Consider the following 22,354-nt stretch of genomic DNA (forward strand, 5'->3'; position numbering starts at 1 on the left):
ATAAATAAATAAATAATGTAACCGTAAGGTGGCACACATTAATGAGTTTAAGTGTGTAACGTGATTCCACTTAAGAATTCTGTACAAAAGTTTGAGATCTACACAAGGACGCTAGATGCAACTCTAGAATAAATTATGTTTCAAAGATCTGCAAGTTGAAATGGACGAATCATACCTACTTAACAAAACTTTAGTGTCACAGGCGCTTACGCTTTTTTAACGAAACAAATGCCCTTCTTTATTAAAAAATACAACAGTTAGCGCCACTTGCACCTTCCTACTAACCCGGGATTTACCGGTTAAACCTGGAATTACCATGGTTACCAATACAATTTGATGCGATGGTGTAAGTGCCGCTTAGTTGTAATAAGTGCCTACGGTTATTAAGGATCTCTTTAAAACGACACATTTGCTTGCCCATACAAAAGTGTCTCTCAAATGTCGTTATCCAAACAAAGATTCTAATCGTCGCCAATTTAATACTATCGCATTGATCATGATCACATAGCGTTACGAAATGTCAAAGGCGTAAGGTTTGGTCCAAATGCCGTCGGCCTAAGGTTGTTTAAACTCGTTTGTTACTGAACCTAAAGTATTAGGCAATTTCAGCTTTTTTGCACACTTTTACAAGCGTATTGAGGGTCAACAAGACAATTTTCTGAACCAATCTTTTTTTAATCCGGGCGGACTTTTAAAATACGTTTTTAAATATCTGAAGGTATATTTAAGGAAGGTACTACAATAAAAAAATACTAAACTTAATTAATAATAATCCAATCTATCAGGTTTTATTACTAAACCCGAAGCCTGAATTTGAACTCACGATGTCTGTTTTAAAACTGAATAATACGGCAGTTTCAGCACGTTTGACACTATCTTACTAGCGACATTGCACTTAGTCACACAAAACGTGAAGTTGACCGCAAATGAAAGCCACAAAGTGTTTGTTTAGTGAGAGGTTCGGTCGCGTCTTTATGAAGTATTGGTATACCACTAAATAATGGTCGTGAAAAACGTGATATGAGATCCGACCGCAAGTTTAAATATATAAAGAAGTTTCATTTATATTCATATCATCAATACCATAAAGAAGACCACATCTAAATAAGTAGGTATACTTTGTAGTACAATGTCAGTAAGAATGAGGTCACCGAAGCTCTTATGGATGCACTGTACAGGTTTGTCCAAATACACTTTGACAATTGACAGTTTTTCAACTTGTCTAAATTGAGGAATATCTTACTTACCTATAGGTACCTAAACGTAAACGTCTTTTACAGAATGACAGTAATAATTAAAAATTCAATCATGTACCATGTATCTAGCAAAACGTTGGACGTTTTCTTCTCCTCCTTTGGCTTTGATACATAACACGAATGTTTGTTAAAATTATCAATAATATGTACAATAATGTAGAGTAAAAAATCTTTGTCATCATATTTTTGGCCCACTTTCCTTTTACCTGTACGATATTATTTGACCTCTCAATACAGAGAATCCTCATATTATATTTTAGCTTACGGTGTGTGCTTACTGTATAGAATTTAGATGATTAGAAACCTCGTTTTCGAATAAATATAAATAAACAGTACCTAAGATATAATATCTATTTTTTAACGTGATCCTTAATAACAATAAAAAGAAACTTTTAAAGCTCTAAAACCATGCCTGACAATAGGTACATTTCACTATGGCACTAGATACGAGTATGTGATGTATAGTGAATAAATTGACATGGAAATAGGTCCATTATGGTGCCAACGGCGCAAAGGAATTTTCATTCGGATTTCTAGTCAGGTTTCTAACTATCTCTGTGCCAATTCGGTTAACCATTATAAGGCTAACTTGGTAACACATAGATCCCAGGCGGACAATGGTTCATTTGAGAGGTATTTTGGTAAGATTTATAACTTTGTTATGGTTTTCATCGAGTTCCTTGAATACCGCCGTTTAACTTCACAAAGCTGGTTAATAGTTAGATAAAATTCAGTTATAATTATTATTCAGTAACGCAAATCGCGAATACGAAATCATCGATATAATTAGGTACATTCATAAGGCCTAAGGTTAAAATTAAATAGTTTTATTTACATTTATATTGATGAAACTTTGTATGTTTGCTGAGAACATACAAAGTTACGGATATATAAAACCGTTATACGGCCTATCCTAATGTATGGCTGTGAGGCCTGGTCCCTAACACTAAAAGAAGAAGGTCAGCTCCTGGTAGCAGAGAGAAAAGTTTTTCGCAAGATCCTGGGACCTATTCAGAGAGATGACGGCACCTGGAGGATCCGGAAAAATGCCGAGATCGAGGAGTTAGTGGCCGAACCCAATATCATCGGCGAAACGAAAGCGCACAGACTTCGCTGGTTCGGTCACCTACTCAGAATGGGAGAGGATCGGGCTGTCAAGAAGGCGTTCTTGGGACGACCGACTGGTAGCCGTCCAGTGGGTCGGCCCAGGTATCGCTGGGAAGACAGTGTGGCGGCGGATCTGCTTCAGCTTCGCGTCAGTAACTGGCAGGAAGTTGCGCAGGATCGGGACAGGTGGCACGCTCTCGTTTCGGAGGCCAAGATTCTCTTTGGATCGCTGAGCCAAAATAGTTAGTTAGTTAGTTAGTTATATTGATGAAAAGCATTTCTTATGTTTTTATCAACTGCTAATATATAATTTTACGGATTTGAAACTCGCATGCCATTAAGTGTATATCTTTATTTAGTGATGTCAGCATTTAAATAGTCCCTGCATATGTTTCGGAGATCTTATTTTCTTAGTTAGCATTTCCAACCACGGACACGCCGTAAAATTAAATACTTAATGTTACCATGTCTCACGATTTTTTTCTCTTACTTATTAAAAAAATGTCGCACCGAGTTTCGAACGCCGCCGGTCTCAGCCTTAAAGTATTATATAGGAATACGTAGAATGCAGTTTGTGAGCACACTGTAATATGCCTAAATTGTAGAATAAGATTTTCGCTTCCACTATTTTATATTAATAATAATAAGAAGAATATGAAGAACTTCGGAAATCCATCCCAATAGCATCAAACATTTTTAGCTACAGCCCACGAAAACAATCATAAAATTTGCATAACCGCTCATGTCAATGTCCTATAAAATGACCATTCGGGCACGATTCTTTACAGCCGATCGCAGTCCCATGACCTACATATGTTCGTATTAGATAGTTAATGATATAATGATCAAATAAGGCCTCACTGTAAATTGGGCGTGACAATACACTGGCCGATAATTGGGAGTGATATAACTGGCAACACCAAAAAAAACTGGTGGAATGCACAACGCCACGCAATATTTCACGCGTTCATTCTTATGCAAAATTATTGTATTAAGGTTAAACAAAGTGTGACCATTCCTTAATTTTTACAACCTGATATCTTCCTACATTGACCTTAACCTACATACAATCTTTATTGTTATATTAATGTTAATTAAGATAGTTATATACAATGATATTCAAACACAACGTATATTGTTAGTGAATAAAATAAATGAAATGAAATCGTCATTCACGATCAGATTAGTGTTAATCGCTGGCTATTTGTAATATTTAGAACGAAGAAAATATTGGTGAACTAATTGTTAAAGCCGTTCCAAAATGCCGAAAGAATCTAAAGACAGTATTGACTACTAAAATACAATACATATGTTACAAACTACAATTAGGTACATATGCAAATGAGAAACTGCAATTTAAGTGCTGATTTGATCATTTACATGGTTGTTACAAGCTTTTACAAGCTAGTAACAAATATCAAATCAATCCGACTTTTAAATAGAAGAGTGAAAATCAACATACAAAATATAACCAATTGTGCTACAAAAATTAACTTAATTCTAAATAACATTTTAATTGAATAAAACCTTATTTAAAATAGTCCCACTTCTAGAATAATTATTCTGTTTTTTATTCCGCATTTAAAATAAAAGTCACATGATTTATTCACCTCAATTTTATTCTAAAATAACTAGTTCAAAAATTATTCTAATTCAAATCGATTTGAGCTGATCTGATGATGGAGACAGGAGGTGGCCATAGGAACACTATGATGAAACAACGCAACCTAATTGTGTTTGGGGTTTTTAGAATTGTCTCGATGAGTAATAGTTGTCTGTCTTAAGAAAAGAACAGTCAGCGATAAAAGCTTGTACCAAAAATAAAAGTTTTGACAAAAACTTATTTTGCATGGTATTTTACAATTTTTCAATACTATTCAATGACAGTCGTCAAAATGCACCCCAGTATTCTTCACAAATATTTTCTACATACATTGTCAAATAATTTACCGTTACAGAACTGTTTCAGACATTCTATTTAAGCACTAAATACTACTGTCAAAGTTTATTGACTTGTGAACTCCTCAAGCAGCTAGAATGTTTAAACAACTTATTATTATAATTATTGGCTATACGAGAAGTGACTCTTACGGTTTTGTAGCTGTCAAGAATGTGGCAGTTATCTTTTAGTGTGTACTTAATACTTATATATCTTTCAACTGTTTTGTTATTTTACCGCTATTTTTTGTACACATAATAACGCACACAAATGTGTAAGTCTGTATGTTAATTAGTTAGTTTTCTAATAATAAATTAAATTCTGACGAGTAAAATATTTACTCGTTATCAAACTAACGGTTTTTTAGTTAGTGAAAATACGAGTAGGTATGTACACGAGTAGAGTACCCATTATACATTCGTATAAATTAATTCATATTGTAATTGTATACTATGAAAATAAAAATTTAAATCTATAATACACATCAGTGCCGGAAAAAAAAACAGTAAATCAATTGCTTTATTTTCTGTACATTTGATGATGATCCTTCCGACCGATTTCAACCATGGCGACCACTTCGACTCCTAGTTAGTTCTGTAAATTTACTTACACATCGAATATATTTGTAATTAACTAGTACAAGTTATTCCAGCCATGACAGGATTCCAGTTTTGATTTCACCTTACCGACGCATCCGACAGATAATTATTAAAGCGAGTATTTCACGCTACTACAACATAATTGAATAATTCATTTATATTCCAAGTCCGAGTTATTATGTTTGTGAATGTTATGAAATTCATTTAGGGTGAACTAACTGGCAGAGTGTTGTTTTCCCTAGATTGTTTTCTATATCGCGATGTGAAAATTAAGAATGTTAGGTGCGTATACCTACAACTTCCTGGCCTTGAATCACGAGGCAAGAGGGTTGACATACCTAATATTTTTTGTGTACAATACTCTAGTTGAACTAACTTATATAAATGATACAAATGGTTATATGCACGAATTATGTATGCGCCTGCCTGGTTATTAATAGCATTTTGAGCCAGTTAGTATATGTACTAGAATACCTACGAGAAAATCGAAGCTAGTAATTTTCTAGCAACTATCTCTGTCATTTTAATTACGCCGTAATTGGAGTAAAAGAAAAAAATATCCCTTTGCGAACTTCGGTGTTCGCGGTAGGCCCTCTGTACCTATTCGCAAGTGAAGGAAGAAAATTCCCAAGTACAAGTATCTCCGCAACGTCAACCAGTCGTTTGCTGCTAGTTCGACAGTTTTCCTAGCTGATAGTCACCGTACGCTGCATTATATATATGTTTACGTAATCTGGTTGAAGAAGAGGAGTCATTCATATCCCTTTTGAATGAATGAATGAATGAATGAATGAATGAATGAATGAATAATATTATTTCAGGACTAGTCCCATATTATGTTAGTAACAAGTTTGGTACATACTTAAATTTAGTGTTAGTGCAAAACAACATAAATAAAATTTAACAAATAAAACTTAAAAACTTATAACCTAAGTACCTACGTGGAGCGCGATACATGGAGCTGTGTCCACTTTTGAGAAGATAAATTATGTGTTTGCGTAAAAAAATATTATTTTCACTGTTTATGCTCTAGTGAAAACGACTATCTCATCACTGACATCAGTAATGATCCGAGCAGGCTCCGCAGTCCGCACAAGGTCCTCAAGAATGTTAATCAAGTAATTGCTCACACGTGATTAAATCAACGCACGAACGTTAATTGGTTTAAATCTAATCATGATTTGGTATTCGCTGCGCCTACGCCCATTTGATTCGTACCAACGAGTTAATAACTGTCGCGTCATTTCAATCGCGAGCGAGTCGAGGCTTAAGTGGAACCAGTATAAGTTCTCTTCTTGACTTCGAAAGAATTTTACGGGTCTTAAGTTCACGATATACTGGTTATACAGAAAACTAGATTTGTCGACGCGTGCGCGACGAATGGGAATATTTAGTTTGGCAGGGTCAAGTGCGCTGGTAATATAATTCGTCGTCACAATTGACTGTCGTTTTATGTAATCGTCTGGATCCGGCCTGCGCCGTTCGGCGGCGTTCGAGACGGCTACGAGTCGAGTTTCTTCACAACTGACCAATTCACGAACCATTTTGACTGCGGTGTCAAACCAAATGGAATCTTTTTCATTTCAAAATGGCTCTTTTGCTCAATTTGAATGAACAGAAAGAGAGTCTGTAAACAAAAGATTTTCTGGGCAATGTGTTAAATAATACCTTAAAAAGAATCTCTTTCTATATATTTGGGAGAAAAATTGCAAAACCATGCTAGTTTTGCAGATGCAGAGGTTTATAGTTCCGCTTCACTGAGGTATTATTGATGTATGGATATTTTTAGGAAAAAGATAGCTTTGTGAAGAAACCCAAAGCATAGATTTTACAGGAAAAAGCCGAAAAAGTGTCTTTTTCTCAACCAGAAACGTCACTTTTCACCTTGACAGATCAAATCTATAAGAAATCCAGATCAAATTCATAACCAGTTATTGTAATCAGTTGAGTTACAACTGAGTAAATTGTCAATAAACATTCATATTTCGTCACTACTTTAAAAATATGTCGTATCTCGCACTGCTACTCAACGCAGAGCAGAGTACATAGTTACCACATTTTTCTTTTGATTGACATAAGAAGATAAGAGTTCTTACAAAGTAGTCACGATATAATTTTTAATTAGTAGTCATTTTAGTAGTGCTTTAGACAAAACACCGGCGCCTTTTTTGTAGTGACTAAACTTGTTTTGCTGAAACATTGCAACATTAAAACCAATAGTCACGATTAGAGATAATCGTGAATCTCGTAAATTTTACTAGCCTTTTATTTTACAGTTTATGAAATAATTGCTTAAGAAAATTGCACTCGGAACAGAGATGTAGAAAAATAAGAAACCGAACAGGACGAAATTAAAGAGATCTTATATATATATGTAGTAAAAAAAGCACTACAACGGGAGTTGTGGAAATCAAGGGGAGAGCCCAGCAGTGGGACAATATAACAGGCTAAAAAACATAAATACATCATCTCTGAAAATTTCAACTAGCTATCACAGTTCACGAGATACAGCCTGGTGACAGACAGACGGACGGACAGACAGAGACGGACAGTGGAGTCTTAGTAATACGGCCCCGTTTTTACCCTTTGGGTACGGAGCCCTAAAAAGGTTAACCTTCAAACAAACCAATTATCCATAATTAGGTACATTACGTAGAAGAAAAATGAACAAGAGCGAAAATTACAGTGCCTTGCAATAACAAAACATTCTACAGGTTTGTTTCGATGCATTATAGTTTTTAAGTCCATTTGCCTTGTTCTAATAATAATATGCCTATCTACATTTGAGTACGTAATATTAAGTAATATTAAGATGGATTATGTCCAAGACCAAAGTTATGGCGAACATCACTGGCAATTCGAATCTCACCATAACGGTGGGAGCCGAAGAGCTGGAGGTGGTCGAGCAATACGTGTATCTTGGACATATTCTATCTTTCGACAAAAAACAACAGGAAAAGATCTCCAGAAGAATGCAGTTGGGTTGGGCGGCATTTAACAAACTTGTGGACATCCTCAAATCTGACAACTTTCCACAATGCCTGAAAACTCGCCTATTTAATCAATGTGTCCTGCCCACCATGACATACGGTCCCGAGACATGGACGCTCACTAAGGGGGCTGTGCATAAAATACGAGTAGCACAAAGAGCCATGGAGCGCACCATGCTCGGCATTAAACTGCAAGAGAGAGTGAGTGAGGAATGTCGAAATCCGACGCCGCATCAAGGTGCGAGACGTGGATGACGTCATCTCCAAGCTTAAATGGAGTTGGGCGGGACATGTTGCTAGGCAGAGTGATGGCAGGTGGACCAAAAGGTTGACGGATTGGTGGCCGCTTTCGGATGAAAGAAGCGCCTGGCATCCGTTAGCTCGTTGGGTGGATGACATTCGGAAAATTGCGGGGCACTTTTGGATGAGACTAGCCCAGGACCGGGATAAGTGGCGTACACGAAGAGAGGCCTATGCTCAGCAGTGGGCGACTGAAGGCTAGAATGATGATGATGATGAATATTAAGTACGATAAAAGTATTTAGTCGTCTACATGCTGGTAATTTTGATTGAGGTAAACGTACTGGTGCTCTACGCGGTCCCAGTACATGTCATCTTGAAACTTTAGTAAATTGTCAATCGAGGTGACAGCAAGGTGTCATCTATTGGGCATTAGCATGTCGAGCACTAGTACGTTTACCTTACCCTTTACAGTGATCATGGACATATTTTATGGATAAAAACAGGGTTCACTGCTCAAGAGTACCCTGAACTTTAACAGGTTATTCTAAGGCATTGAACTTTATCACTACTACATGACTGTGAAATGTAAGTACATATATAATGTACGAGTATGGAAATGGTTGGCAACGGACTATGGATTCTATAGTAAGTACCGTTCCAAACAGTGTTTTTTTACGGTGACAAACAAGCATACGACTCGCCTGATATTGAGAGACACGCTTCTCAAGCCGTGACAGTTATTGTAGATTACCGAATCCTTACAAACATAAATACATTTATTTTTTCATCTAAGCAATGTTTCAGGTAACAGGTTTTTTTACAGAAGCGCCCTGTTAGCACGCCGAATATACTGGGCGAAAGACAACCGACGAAATGTTATTGTCTGGCTACATCCTTACTGTTATTAGTAGGTATTAGTAATACCTACTGGAAATCCCCATTTAAGTGTAATGACAAATATTTACGTAACTTCCAACCCAGAGAAGAAACTAGGTCTTGTCTGGGATTTTCCAGAAATGCTGCACTAAATGTTATAAACGACATATTTTAAGTGCACCTACACTTGCAAAACCTTCATATAAATGAGTTATAAAAGTTGTAGGCAGATAAACAGCTCCGCTCGCCTCAGACCCCAAATACATTAACCACCTTTGTTCCTCATTCACAGTACTGCCTTTGTCTCCTAAGAGAGCCACAGTTGACATCAAAGATATGTAAACAATTGTACACCTTACTCAATTGTAATAAGGCAAAGATTGTATACATATCTTTGACGTTGATGCGAACGCTTGTGTAACTACTGACACGAATCTCGCTACTATCTCCAGCACAAAGGTCGAACATAAGTGAGCTGTATTGTTTAAACAATTGACGAGCTGACAAGCGTCGAAAGCATTAATTGGCTATCATTAGACGTTCACATGAAGAAAAGAGAAAGCAGAAATAAAAATAGCTACGAAATTATGCACGAGTGATGATTGAGACATCCTCTAGTTACAATCTAAACATTATTTAATGTTTTGAGAGATCAAATTGTACAGTGGTCACTCAGGAAAAAAAATTAAAATATTTCTTTAAAAAAATTGGTCGATCTTTCGTGGATCCCAGAGTGTTCCTTTCATTATTTTGTCCGATATATTTTTACTAGGCATCTTTACAGGGCTCAGTTTTATTATTTTTCATACCCGTTGTAATTTCAAATCAGGTTTATTGAAATCCTTACTGCTTATGGAAAATTTAATTTCTCAAATAATTATCCTTAAAGATTTTATGCAGATCTTAGTTTGAATCGACCACGAGTACTACATTCACAGGCAAGCCTCAAGACGGAATAAGTAAAAGTAAAGAAACAATTTGTACATTTTCGGGTAGTTCTAACATTTATTGGTTAACCAACCAAATACAAAACCGCCTGGATCTGTCACTGAACGACCTGACTTTAGCCTACATTATTTGATCATGTAACGTTTTCATCTACCCTCAACTAGATTAATGAGCCATTTGAGGGTAGATTTTGTTTACTTTTATTTAAATACCTAAAGATACAGAGTATAAGTCAGAGTAAAAGTCTAATAAAAGTGTAAATGTAAAGGGAATATGTCATATCTAGTGCCTGACTCCATTACTCCAATGACACTATTAAACTAAGCGCGAGTTTCGAAAGATTCTTGATTGCTACTTTCAAAGATAAGTAAGACATAAGATTACCTAGGTAAACTTGTCAGGGTAATTTAAACCTTAATATTCATGTTTTAGCATCGATTTAGTGATAGCAGGAAAGTAAATTAGATCATTGTAAGTCAAGTGCTGGTTCAGATCTAAGGCATTTACGATTTCCGTAATCGAAGGCATGCGTAGTAGTTGTAAACATCTTTATGCTACCTTTAACTACTTGAGACACATTTCTTAGTTTGGGCTTTATTGTATGGTGTTAAAGTTTAAAATGTGTTGACTGGAAAGCCATGTGCATCGAACGATAGTCGAGTACTGGGAGTTGGCAGTGCATTCACAAACCGTAGGCCTTATGACCAGAAAGACGTTTGTCATATATAAATGGAAAGAATATAAGACTGGTTTTTACTAAGTATGACAGTGAAATGCTATCGCAAATTCCATTCTAAATATTAAATTAACTTTTTTATTATTTGTGTAAATAAATTGGTAGATTAGTATTGTGAAGTACAGATTTATAGGTATGCGATTTTTTTTGAGCAAATAGTTTCATATAAGTAATATCGTGCCTTTTTAGTGCGTAGATATTAAATTTAATAATTAATAACTGCAATCCGGAACCCTGTGCAGACAATTATGCCTGATTTCTCCATAGATTATTAAAACTAACGTTATCAACTATCGTTACGATCAAGCTTAATCTAGTTCCATGGGAAATAGCCTCTTTACATACTAAATTATAGGTGTTACGCTGAACAGAGACATCTTTAGTTCCTGCACAAAGTTGGTACACCTAAAAGCGATGAAAACGAGTAAATGTTTATAGAAATGTCAATGCTAAGTATCCCCTTTTCATTGTATTTTTGATGTAGGTACCTAATACTAATGTTGCATAAGTGCAAGTAGGTAGTAAGCACATTAAGACCAATTTCTACACATGTGTATATGTATGTATAGGTAGACGCGCTTGCATTATAAGATGACCGTTATTTAAAAGTCGTGCGTTCACTAAAACATAGGTATATAAAATCGATGTTGACGTGTTTGCGAAATAAAGGACTAGGATCTTGTGATTATTTTTGTCAATGCGAAACACTAACCTTAAATAACAAAACCGCGAACATATCATGTTATGACTTAACCTTGCCTTCATATCTTCATATTAGTTGTATCTCTTCTTCTTCTTCCTCGCGTTATCCCGGCATTCTGCCACGGCTCATGGGAGACTGGGGTCCGCTTGGCAACTAATCCCATAATTTGACGTAGGCACCAGTTTTACGAAAGCGACTGCCATCTGACCTTCCAACCCAGAGGGTAAACTAGGCCTTATTGGGATTAGTCCGGTTTCCTCACGATGTTTTTCTTCACCGAAAAGCGTATAACCATTCATTCCATTCAAGCGTATAAGCGTTCATATTAGTTGTATAACCGTATAATACGAAGTTTCCTTGAAAGGATCAATCAAGAAGCAATCGCGACATTATAATATTATTGCTAATATCGTTACGTTTCTTAACCGAACTGGCTTGGATACAGGATATGATGTCAACTATCATGTTTCCTTCATATAACTGCGCTGTTTTGTAAGGCCAACGAATAACTACATAACTTATACTTAATTATAAATGATTTTGCGAGTTTTGCTACCAGACAGACGAGTGCGTGTTTACAAATTAACGTGCAGTTGTTTCAACAAGAAGCTCTAGAGAAAACTATACTAAAATGTCATAATAAATTTATATTGGAATTTTACCTTCATGACTCATGACGCAAGCGCTTCTACACTATATATCGTTTACTAAGTCCTTGGAAATGGTTGCAGTTTTAACTTACCTACATTACCTATTTGGACACTAACATGTGAAGGCGACATGGTCAAGTCAATTTCGATTTTGACGAATAGGTACCTACCATAATTAATAACAAATCTTGCAAGTGTTGCATCAGGTACCTGCCGCGATAGCAGAGGACGCTGGTTCGATTCCATCCCTGGCTGAAGGCCTTGGTCACTTTTTCTTAGATTTATTTCAGTTTATGTGTAACTGTTATTTAGGTATACTGTGCGAGACAAGATAATTAATAACAAACCCAGATTATAACTTAATGATTATTTAGGTAGGATTTATGTCCAGTAAACACAATGAAAAAATATGCAAACATATTCTTAACCATTGTCTAACATCATATCAAATACTAAAATCAACAATATGTAACAAGGGTTGTAAGTAGTTATAAATGTATCGGTATCCACTTTTTTTTTGTGCAAGTATTTTGCATAATCGGTATGGCATGTTACGCACATTTTATGAATTTCTGTGAGATAGTGTTGTACCGTCTGAGTCTGTATATCTGTTTTACTGACCATGGTTATTACATGTTATGTCATTGTGATGTTTTATTATCCCATTTCATTACACGTCATCGTGACATAATAGTACATAACCGTTTTACAGTAAGTACATATGGCCCCTCAAATTTTCGACTTTCACTAGGATACATACTTACCTCACGAGACGAGATTCTCACTAGGACGGTAAATTATATATGTGTACTGTAAAATTAAATGATATGAATCTTGAATGAACTGTAATGTACACTACTACTACTACTATAATGTACTATTATAATACATTTTTTACTTGAACGTATTATTCTTTTTTTTCAACTAATAACTATAACTTGGACCTCTTAAAATTGAGTGTGAATAGACATCTTTTAGGTAAGCATGTTCTATCCTAGACTGTATCGACACTTACCATCAGGTGAGATTGTGGTCAAATGGTAAACATTTTCCAATAAAAAAATCTCATAATTGTACCCATCGGCTCAATAAATAACAAATTGAATACAGTCATCGTAACAACTGTTTGTATTTTTTAAAGGTTTTTTTACTAAGCGCTTTACGCGATGATTTTCTGTGCCTGTAAACAACCTTTCTTGTTTTTGAGAGGATTCAATAACGCACTCAACGCACTACCATAAATGACCTAATGAACTTGGTGCGCTAAGATTGGTCAAATGTCAACCAATCAGTGTGTGGAAAGTAAAAGTATAGAATAACCTGGTACGACTAAACTCTACTTTCTAGATTTAGAACACCTATTGCCACATTTCACAGAGGCGTGAAAAACTGTTCAGTAATATATCTTATACCTTTAAACGAGCAATTCTTGTATATATGTATATTTATTTATATACTTAATTACTTAACTATAGGTATATTTCGGGGATCTCGGAAACTGCTCTAACGATTTTGATGAAATTTGCTATATGGGGGTTTTCGGGAGCAAAAAATCGATCTAGGTCTTATCTCTGGGAAAACGCGCATTTTTGAGTTTTGATGTTTTCCGAGCAAAGCTCGGTCTCCCAGACATTTTTGAGTATAAGTATTAAGTAATACCAAATTATTAGGTACAATTTATACAATTACATACTACTTAAGTTGCTAGAACGAATACAACGGGTTTCAATTTTCTTATCAACATTTCAAGAAAAATGTCACTTACAATCACATGGGCGATAGAAATAAATCAACCGGCTTCAGTTTTCTTATCAACTTGAAGAAAAATGTCACTATGTCAGATAAACTACTTTTCATTTCTGTCACACGGGTTATCTGATACGAGCGACGTTTTATTCTATCTATAGTAATAATAGTATACATAGGTATGTATTTACTTTCTAAAGTAATTATTAATTACGAATACATATTATATTATTAAGCATGTACCTAATTATGATTTACTATTTCACAAAAAAATCGAATACCTATAGTTCGTTTTTTTTTTTCATTAGAAATAAGGTATACAATCTTGATGTCTTTTAATTGAAAAAAAAAAACTTTTTAAAAATAAGTTACGGCAAATATGTAACAATTATGAATCCAAGTAATACAATCATTTATATTCTTCTGCTTTCATAAGTAATCGTTTTTGATTATTAAAAAGCGTTTTTCAATTAAAAGACATGTTAAGATCGCTTACCTTCTTGCAAGTTCTTTCTAATGCTAAAAAAAACGAACTATAGCTATGTGTTGTGCTTGCGCAAATGCGCATGTTAGAAAATGTTGGATTGGCGGCTAAATAATGAACGGAGAAGTCACTGAGGATGTCAACTTTTTAAAGGATGCCTTAAGGATGACTCTCGCTAGAACGGTCCGGGTCCGGGCCGGGGCGCCCGACACTTCAATTTTCCATTGAAAGTATCACGTGATCACCATCATGTGTCATAGAAAACGAAGTGTCGGGCTCCCGGCCCGGGCCCGGGCCGCTCTAGCGTCCGTCATACTTTGACACCAATACCAACTATTTTACAGATTAGACATATATTTACGTTTGCAATTCTTTATGACGTGTATATATATGCATAGGTACTTATAAATAGAGATGCCACGAATATTCGGCAACTATTCGGTATTCGGCCACTATGCCGAATATTCGGTATTCTGCCGAATGTTGCCTACTATTCGGCCGAATACCGAATATCTGTTGCACCCACCTAAAAAGAAAAAATAATATTTAAAATGTATTATTGGAAAGTATTGAAATACGAAGGCACGTTTATGAGCATTTGTTGATTACCTACAAAATATTTTATTTTTATCATGGGTCTGATTTGATTGACTCTAACTACATTCGTTAATTATGTTCATTTTAAAAATATATTTTAGCAAACGTTGTGCTTTGTTGTTGAACAGTTTTCATAATAAATGTAACTCAAAATATTCGCATCTCATGCCGAATATTCGGTCGCCGAATATTCGGTATTCGGCCGAGAGAGGGCCCGAATATTCGGTATACGGTATTCGGCCAAATTCACTATTCGGTGCATCTCTACTTATAAATACAATTAAAACAGAGTGCCGCGTGTTATAAAATGTGAAACTAATTGTAAGATTGTGCCCAACGAGGTAAAACGTTAACGAGTTACATTAGTGTGGGTTACAACAGTAGCTAATGGTTTCTTTGCCATGTTTATTGTTTATGGTCATTCATTATGGCCCAAATTTTAAGCTGGTTCCGTCATTTTACAACAATTAACGTATGATACTAATACTAGCTTAAGTGTTAAGTAATTACATTTAACAAAAAAGAAGAGACTTACAAAACAATATGTCGTAATTTCGCGGACTTAGCAGTTTCACTTCCCAAAATGTTGTTTCTTGTTTGGCGAGAAAAAATACACAAATAACCATTAGGGGGATTTCTTCAGTAGGGCTAATACGGTCGGCTCTTTATTTGTCGTGTTCTAACAAATATGTATGTAAGTGCGAAAGTGACGCATGGCATGACAAGTGATAAAAATGCAGCCATGATACCGTTACTGGATCCTCTCATCTGAACCTGACCTGGTGACAACTGTGAAGTATGCGATTTCCGACAAAATACTGTTTTTCCAAACTTGTTAGCCTTTTACAAGAAACCGAACATACATAAAAAACTTAAAAAATTAAGAACTAAGAAACACCTCCTTCGAATTCGGTAAAATAGATGAAATGAAATTATAATATACATTTTATCGCATGAGCCGTCTAGACACGCATATACCTACTTCGAGAGCAATAAAATGAGCAAGTACATTTGGAATATAAATTCTGTACACGCCGTAGGTACTTCTTGTTCTTGACGATAAACTACCTCGCTGCCACACTCAACCATGTACTTATTCGTATTAATATTCCTAGGAAAAAAATTATAATAAGCGGAAATATTTTATAATTAAATGTAAAATTGATAGTAGTTAGCTGTCAGACTGAGGATCATACATCTTATAATAAATCATTTTCATTACCAGAAGCGGTTTCATGGTCGCTCGACAGTGCGAAAGTGATGCATGGCATGACAGGTGATAAAACCTGCCATGCCATGCCTCACTTTCGCACTTACATATTATTTGTTAGAACGTGACAGGCATACCAGCAAGGTGACAAATGATAAAGACTAAAGAGCCGACCACTTAGCCTTACAGGTATCAGATCACGTGGAGATATTATTAGCAGACTGGTCTCATTTCATGCATAAAACAATGCGGGCCACGAGTCTCACCATAATATATGGATGAAAGAAAATAATAGTCAATTATTAAGTTACTCAACTGGACTCCTCGTATCATCTTCTCCTTTAAAGAAAACGGCTCATATTTTTGACTTATAAACATGCATATGTTTGACCTTTTTATGTTATCATTGTAAACGAACCCTTATAGCTTCACCATGTCCGTCTGTCTGTGTATTTAATAATGAGCAGCAATGAACATTGGTCTCAATTACTCGCCTAATTTAAGCAGCATTTTTAGTAATTAAATATATTGCTTAAACATTATTAACAACAGCGCTTAAAACTTGCCTATCGTGATAGAATTTAGTAACCTGTCCCTCTAGGAGTCTAGGGTATATGTATAAACAACAAAATATCTTTTAAGTTTAATTCTATACTCGTTTAAATTATAAGTAGCAGAGATGATGACCTTTTAAACGGCAATTAATCACCTCTGTCAGGATACAAGATACTCAAGTTAAGAGTGAATAGACTTTAAATGGGAGTTAACATTAACTACGGAAAAAACTGATTGCGGTTTAATTTATTGACAAAACAAGACAATTATAATAATGCTTCATCTAATAACCTTAGCTCCTTCGCCGTTGCTTTCAATAGGAGCCAAGCATTTCACTGAGGTGGTTAGTAAGAAGTTATTATGGTTATTAATTACGAATTTATTTAAGAGTTAACTTCATGCAGATTATTTAATTACATACCTACCTAGTTATTTTAACTTGTTTTATCCGAAATATTTAATCTAGCTTCTACTAGAAAACCACTCCTGGACTAACGATCTGACTTCATTATAAGTAGTTTTACTGGTAATTTTCCTAAAATCGACTTCAATTCCAACTATTTTGGTTACCTAAATCCAAAAAAATTCAGCCATTACTGGCCTTCCACCCTCAGGATAACTGGGTCTTCGAAAATACTTGTTTCCTTATATACGATATTTTTCTTGTATCACAATTTATTTACGACGTAGGTATGTATGTATTTCCGTTTAGCCAAACTGCCTAATCAATTTTACCAGGTTTTCAATTTGCCTAGCCATTAATCAACTTTAATGTCGCTCTAGCCTCACCGATAATAAATCAGGCTTGTTATAACTTAAAATCAAATAGGCAAAGACAAAGATCATTTACGCACATTGCATCTTATTCACTTGTAATTAATCCTTCTATCATTATCTTATTATACTATTACATATATTTGAGTCTGACAGTTTCTATGTAGGTGTGGATTCCTCCATCGTTCATAAACTTAACGAATCGCTTGTGGTAATGATAGGGGACTTATATAAAAAAAGATATATAGAATATTTTTCATCACCAAATTCATCCCCCAGGAAGGGGGTGCAAAAGGTTCACATTTAGTACGAAAGTACGATTAGGGGGGGGGGGGGAGAGGGTGGACGCAGATTGATGACTTAGGGTTACCAAAAGACTATGAATTTTTCCATAAAATAAAATTTCGCGAATGTTTTAACTCCACAGCCTGACAGACGATTTGGTGCAACCGGCCCTCATACGACAAAGTCACGGCTAGTAAAGTGTAAATGTCAACATAATTTATAACTACAAGTAAGCAATTAAGTGATGGAAGCAAAGAACCCAAAAAATATTTTAAGACTTCGACCACTACTACTTAATTCCAAAACATTTTGCCTCAGGTCCAAGTATAACTTGATGTTCAAATGAATAACAAGTGTGTATGACATGAGAGTTCAGGCTTATACTGGTTCTATATTAGCTATTAAGAATATGATCCACGTTGAATGACAAGGACGTCTGGTGCTTACACCGTCTGCGCAGACGCAGATCAATCCGTCTTGTTTTTGTTTTAAGAGCACTAGGACAACTCAGACGACCATTGTTCCTTGCAGTGTATTAAAATAATTACACAAAATACCCGCCAAAACTATACCTAGACAAAAATATGGCCGACTTAATATTTATTGAACGTCATAAGTAGTGATTAACCTCTTCTCTGTGTATAAGAATCCTGATTGTCCTTTTGTTTTCAGGTGCAGACATCAAAATACTTGACATTGGCAAATTTGTGACAACTGGTTTGGCGAAACCGGCATTAAAATAGAAGAAAGGAAGAAGAAGGATCCTACATTTTTAGTCGTGTTTTTGCATTATTTTCGAGGACGATTTTTTCTGCTCCATACAGTACACTCGAGGTTTGAAGCCACGATCTTTCACCATACACATATGAATAACAATAAAATTTAACAGGAAAATATTGATTGTGTTAAAAGGCGTGAATGATTACGATTTCACGGTAGATTTGCGACCTGATAGGGTTAGACAAAGAAAAGTCTGCAGAGGTTTTGACAGCACACTCACTGCAGCTAGGCTAATATGGCCGCCTTTTTATCATTTGTCACTATGCCTGTCACGTTCTAACAACTATGAAAGTGCGAAAGTGACGCATGACATGACAAGTGATAAAAATGAGACCGTGATATCCGTGCTGGCGGCGTAGCACGGTCGCGTTTTTATCCCTTGTCATCATGCCTGTCACGTTCTAACAAGTATGTAAGTGCGAACGGGACGCGCATAGTGATAGTCGATAAAAATGGAACCGTGCTGCGCCCGCTGGTATTATTTTAAACGTCAAACTTCTATGAAATTATGGCGTATAAATAACACTGCACTGCGTGTGCTGTCAAGATCTCTGCAGACTTTTCTTGGTCGAACTCTAGATTTGTAGAAGAGAACGAAATCAGATTGCCCGAGTCGAAACGGAGACCTTCGGTAACGCTTAGGTTAATTAATATTCTGCTGATAATAATACCCAGATGTAGTGAGATATACAAAATAAAGTCACACTCATAATGTACATATTGGAAATTCTTTTCAATACTTGCACCGAACTTTATATAATAATTACAATTAACCTTTAAAATATGTTAATCATTTAATACAATGATGTTTTTAAATGACGCCGACGGCTATTTATACAAATGGCTAGGTTCTATTTAACTTTAAATTGTTTCATAAGCAATGCCATTATCGTATGACGCAATTCTATAAATTTTGGTTGCTCGTGACATTGCAAATATTGTGACATGACCATAATGTCAACTCTTAATGACTTAATAATGCATTATCAAAATCAAAAATATTGGAATTATTATGTAATTATACAGTCATTCAACTCTATTCTATTTGACCCTTAAGAGTCATAAGTTATCTGGAAGAAATCGCTTATAGTGTTAAGACCGCCTGTTGCCACCTTTAATTTACATTGTAAATGTGCTTCTGTTTCTGTTTTGTCACCACACATTAATATTATACAATATTTAAGTATATATATAAAAAATCTTCATTTTCTTCAGACTGTTCAATTTTCATCGCGGTATTCGCGATGTTATCACAGACATATATGTCAATAGACAAAATCATGTTTCCTCATTTGTTAATAGCAAATGGCACAACTCATTATCTAACAAATTTGCCTTAATCGATATTCATTAAGTCCTAATTCATTAATGCATTTAGGTTCGTTTCGTGATTTGGAGCGTGTAGCACGAACGATTTGCATTCCCGTATTGTGTAAGGTGAAATGAAGAAAATTATTGATTTTCCTCAAATTCTTTAGTTTTAATCATAAAGAGATCAATCGCCTTTATTTTGACGGCATTTTACGGCATCAATTGGTGATTCTTACAAATCAATCTTTCCCATTATACCAAATTTCTCTTGAAAATAATATTTTTATGAAGATATTACCATGTTATCTAGAAATTCTAAATGAATTAACTGAAACCTCAAAAAGATAACGGAAGTAGGCATGTAAATTACGACTATGATATACATACATAAAAAAAAACTTATTTATTTATATTATTATTTTATTTATTTATTTATACATAGGTACATAACGCATATGCATATCCTGTTTTCCCCATAGGCGGGGTATTCCACACAATCAGTTTGTTTCAGAAGAAAGTTCCGTAAATATTGTTAGCGAAGAGAAAACGACTGTTTGAACAAAATATTTGGTACATTTCGCGCGGCGAGTATACATATATTAGGTACAAAGTCGCTCGACTAAATGAAATAACAGAGAAGCGTAGGTACCTACTGAGATTTAAAAAAGTATTATACCGTAAAACGGGGTGAGTAGGTTTCGCCGGGAGAGGTGGGTTATGAATGAGGAGAGAAGGTTTGAGAGGGAGGTGAGAAGGGATTTTAAGGCCACTGCTACAAAAATAATATATTCCAATTTAAAATGGAGCTATAGTAATACGCATAATAAAAAAACGATCCAACAATCTTGCAAATTCACCTTTGTATGAAAACCCCTCTCACCCCAAATACGAGGCACTACGGGGTGAGGTGGGTTTTCCTCTTTATCGTCAAAGTTATGAAATGGAACTACCCAAAATAAAATAAAAACTGAAATACTAACGTCCGGAACACTTATTATATACACCATTCAGTTTTCATATGTAAAAATAAAATGTTATCGAGGTTTGAATTTCAGTTTTGACCCTACTCACCCCATTTTACGGTACCTATTCTTTTGATATTAATCCAAGTGCATACCGCTTGCACTCGCATATTTGTTCGAGAAGGATGTATACGTTAATGTCCAATCGATATCTTATTTTACTAATCTCAATTCGCCTCTGAGAGAAAACCGCCAACCGACGTTGCGTGATGCTCTAACACCTGCGATTTAGCGCTTACCATAGCCGCCATCCGTGCATTTGAATGTCATTCAATTATGTACCATGTTCTTATGCAATAAAGTGCATTTTTGAACTAGTTTCTAAACGCAGATACGGTAGATATCTTGGTATTGCGATTGCAGCACGCTTGTTTCAGTCGCCCATTAACTCCTAAAATGCGCCGAATTCATATTTACTTAACTACATTGTTCTTAAAGGTCATGATCGTTATACAGTTGCTACTAACATGTTTCATCACTTCATCAGCATCGGCACGATAATTCGCATGTTTCGTTCTCGTTTGCTTATCAAAATAGGCGAACGCCTAGTAGTTTGTAGTTTTATACCTACCACAAAATCCTAAAGTAAACTTGGAACTTATAGAAGTTAAATGTTTGACGTTTGTTTACTTACAGATTGGCCTTCAATTAAATCTGATGTAACAACTCCCTGTAAGACATTATTTACTTACTTTTTCTTTTAGTTGCTATGCCTATACTTCGCCTTGGTCATAGTCCTCATAGTCCTTATAATATTTTTAAAGAAAAATTTCGTAATGCAGCAAGTAACCTAAAGTCTTGCTAATTTTACTTTTATCTACCTATATCATCAATTTCAAAGGCACTGATAGCAATTGCAATGTTTGCAGCAGTAACTAATCACCAATGTGTTGAGGTAACTACAGAAAATTCTACCTACACATTTTAAACCTAAGACTCTTAAGACCCAGAAGCCAGCCGATTGTTATCATTAACAAACGCTTTCTTAAACAAACAGTTTCATTGTGAATGCCTTCCAATTGTTCGATACGAAGACATTTCTAGACATACCTGTGTCTTGCGCATTCTGCAAATGATGTATGTGATGCAGGTGCGCATAGTAATGGTGGTGGTGCAGGATGCATTCCAGGTCGGTGCAATTCAACATTGTCACAGGGCACTAGCTGCACTTTCACAATAACACAAGCACGGTATCGATGTCACATCACGTTATCTCCACAGATAGGACACACATGGGTGTTTGGCGCCGCAGAGTCTGCGACGTCCACTATCGCTGCATCACTTGTTTACTTTCCAATCCGAACATCAGGCTGCGGTGTTTCGATAAGTCGATAAGTGTTCGCGCGGTGAACGGGCGGCGCGCGCGCGAGTTGACGTGCGCGTTAGTACTGACTGCGCGAGCGGCTACCACCACTCCCAGGCTCCCGGCCTCGACACTTGCCCATGCCCAAGTCTATCGCGCCACCTCTTGCCCTCAGGGTGCAGCGTCAACGTCCGTTATCTCGAATTTGTCCTGACAAATAAAATTACTGTCAGTTGTCAA

The 22,354-nt window shown here is 35.8% G+C and overlaps 1 protein-coding gene across 2 annotated transcripts in view; it reads right to left on the reverse strand.

Moving 5' to 3' along the window:
* The window catches only part of LOC134664597 (uncharacterized), a 344,627-nt gene extending 322,473 nt beyond the window's left edge, over positions 1–22,154 (reverse strand). For both annotated transcript variants that reach the window (XM_063521328.1, XM_063521327.1), the window contains exon 1: positions 21,862–22,154. In XM_063521328.1, the coding sequence (XP_063377398.1) occupies positions 21,862–21,958 (97 nt within the window). In that variant the 5' untranslated portion in view covers positions 21,959–22,154. The remainder of the gene's footprint in view (positions 1–21,861) is intronic.
* Positions 22,155–22,354: the final 200 nt, after the last annotated feature.

Source organism: Cydia fagiglandana, chromosome 5, assembly GCF_963556715.1.
Source record: "Cydia fagiglandana chromosome 5, ilCydFagi1.1, whole genome shotgun sequence".
NCBI lineage: Eukaryota > Metazoa > Arthropoda > Insecta > Lepidoptera > Tortricidae > Cydia > Cydia fagiglandana.